We start from the raw sequence: 1,889 nt of genomic DNA, 5'->3' as shown, positions 1-1,889 counted from the left end.
AAGATCTCCTGTAACGCCACCATCCAGAAATAACCATCTTAACATTTTGGTGCATGGTTTTGTGACATATGCCTAAAACAATTAGGATCCTATTGTATACTGTGTTTCGTAACCTGCTTTTACCACTGAATCTATAGTTAACATTTTCCCTAGTCAAATATCCTTAGCACAGTCCTTTCCCACACTTTAATATGCATAGGAATCCCCCGAGAGATCTTGTTAAAATGCAAAGTTCGATTCGGGAGTTTCTGGGCTTGTGGCGAGATCCTACAATTCCGAGAAGCTCCTAGGTGATGTCAGTGCTGCCGTCCGCGGACCACATTTCCTGTAGCGAGGTTTTACAGTTTTGACATCTGTTTACGCTCGCTGGCCACACACGGTATTCTATCGTGAAATTCCCATCATCTCCGTACGCCTTATTGTTGGGTACCTCAGTAGCCTTGAAGTGCGTAGGATTAATTAGCCTTGAAATAAGAATTGAATCCTGAAGACTAGAATCCAGGGGGCACCCTAAGGGGCCACGGTGGCTCCCAAACATCTGTAGATGGAACCCATCTACGGCACCACTGAGTCAGGACTGTGTTCCAACGTTGTCCCAGAGGCCGCCCTCCTCCCTTCCCACCCTCCCTTTAGTCCCAAGCCTGCCTCCCAGGACTCATTTTCCCCGCGGGCCTCTCTCACTACTTCAGCCATGGCGCCGGCGCCTCTAAACCCCGGGGTGGATTTTGGGAACATGCGCGCAAGCGGTGCACTGGGCATGCGCGAGCGGGCCCCGAGCTACGTGGGTCGAGGACTCAGGTAGCGCGCCGTGGCGCTGCCAGCAACCAGCTCCTACACTCGGGACACTTGGGTGGCTTCAGCCGCCCCTCGGATCCACCCAGTGCCTTGACCTCCTTGAGAACAGCGCGCCGGGCCCGCCGCGCCGAGCCACCGGCCGGCTGCGTCCTCACGTGCGGAGGCCGCCACAGTGACCCCACCCCCCGGCCCGGGATGTGAGGCCCGCGGGGTATCCCCGCACCGGGCCTAGGCGCCGGGAGTGGCCGGCTCGGCAGCGCCGGGCGATGGCCCTGCTGCCGGTGCTCCTCGCCTCCTGGGGCCTGGGGCAGTGAGGGGGCCGGCGGGCGAGGGCAAGGTGGCCGCGGGCGCCATGGAGGGGGTGCTGTACAAGTGGACCAACTATCTGAGCGGTGAGTGGGAGGCGTGCCAGGGTTCTGGTTCTTTGTCTGAGCCGCGGGAGGGTGGCGTCGGGACGCGCCTTCTGGGGGTCGGGGTCACGGTCCCTGCTGAGACCAGAGAGGCCTGCGCGGACTGGGAATGTTTCCCCACAGCAGTTCTGTGTCTCCCGTGCTGTACAGACACAGCCCCCTGTAGGGGCTGGGTGAGGGCCGTAGCTTTCCTCACTTCGAGGAAAGCTAAGAAATCCTGCGATGTGGGGTGACTTGAAAGGCACGGTGCCCTCGGTGGCAGCGGGAGGGAGGCGCTGATTCCCGCAGTGGGGTCCTCTGGGAGTCTCGAATTCTGGCGAAGGAGCTGGTCTCAGAAGGTTTCAAATAAATGCCAGCAGTAACCTGGAATCCCAGAGGTGAAAGGTCCTTTTTCAAACAAAGTCCCCAGAGCAAGCACTTTCCCTTTGTCACCTGCAGAGTCATCCGAGTGCAGACCAAGGTATCAGAGTTACGTCTCAGTTCCAAAGTATGCACAAGGTTTTTTGGTTTTCTCACTGAGCATTTCTTTTTGTTTTACAGACTCAGAAATTACCGTAAAATAGAATGCAAGCATTAGCAACTCTTTTCTTGCCCTGCTGAGCAGAATGGCTTAAAAATAGTATCCTACCCCCCGGGGCTTCCCTGGTGGCGCAGCGGTTGCGCGTCCGCCTGCCGATGCAGGGG

At 57.3% G+C, this 1,889-nt stretch overlaps 1 protein-coding gene across 3 annotated transcripts in view; it reads left to right on the top strand.

The window, feature by feature from the left end:
• Positions 1–791: 791 nt before the first annotated feature.
• PLEKHA8 (pleckstrin homology domain containing A8) overlaps positions 792–1,889 on the top strand; it is a 114,467-nt gene continuing 113,369 nt past the window's right edge. For all 3 annotated transcript variants that reach the window (XR_003679825.2, XM_055084939.1, XM_024127171.3), the window contains exon 1: positions 792–1,187. Coding sequence is in view for 2 of the 3 variants with exons in the window: in XM_055084939.1 (XP_054940914.1) it covers positions 1,148–1,187 (40 nt within the window). In the remaining variant the exon portion in view is untranslated. The remainder of the gene's footprint in view (positions 1,188–1,889) is intronic.

This window comes from Physeter macrocephalus, chromosome 5 (assembly GCF_002837175.3).
Source record: "Physeter macrocephalus isolate SW-GA chromosome 5, ASM283717v5, whole genome shotgun sequence".
NCBI lineage: Eukaryota > Metazoa > Chordata > Mammalia > Artiodactyla > Physeteridae > Physeter > Physeter macrocephalus.
This window is presented reverse-complemented; position numbering and strand designations above follow the sequence as displayed.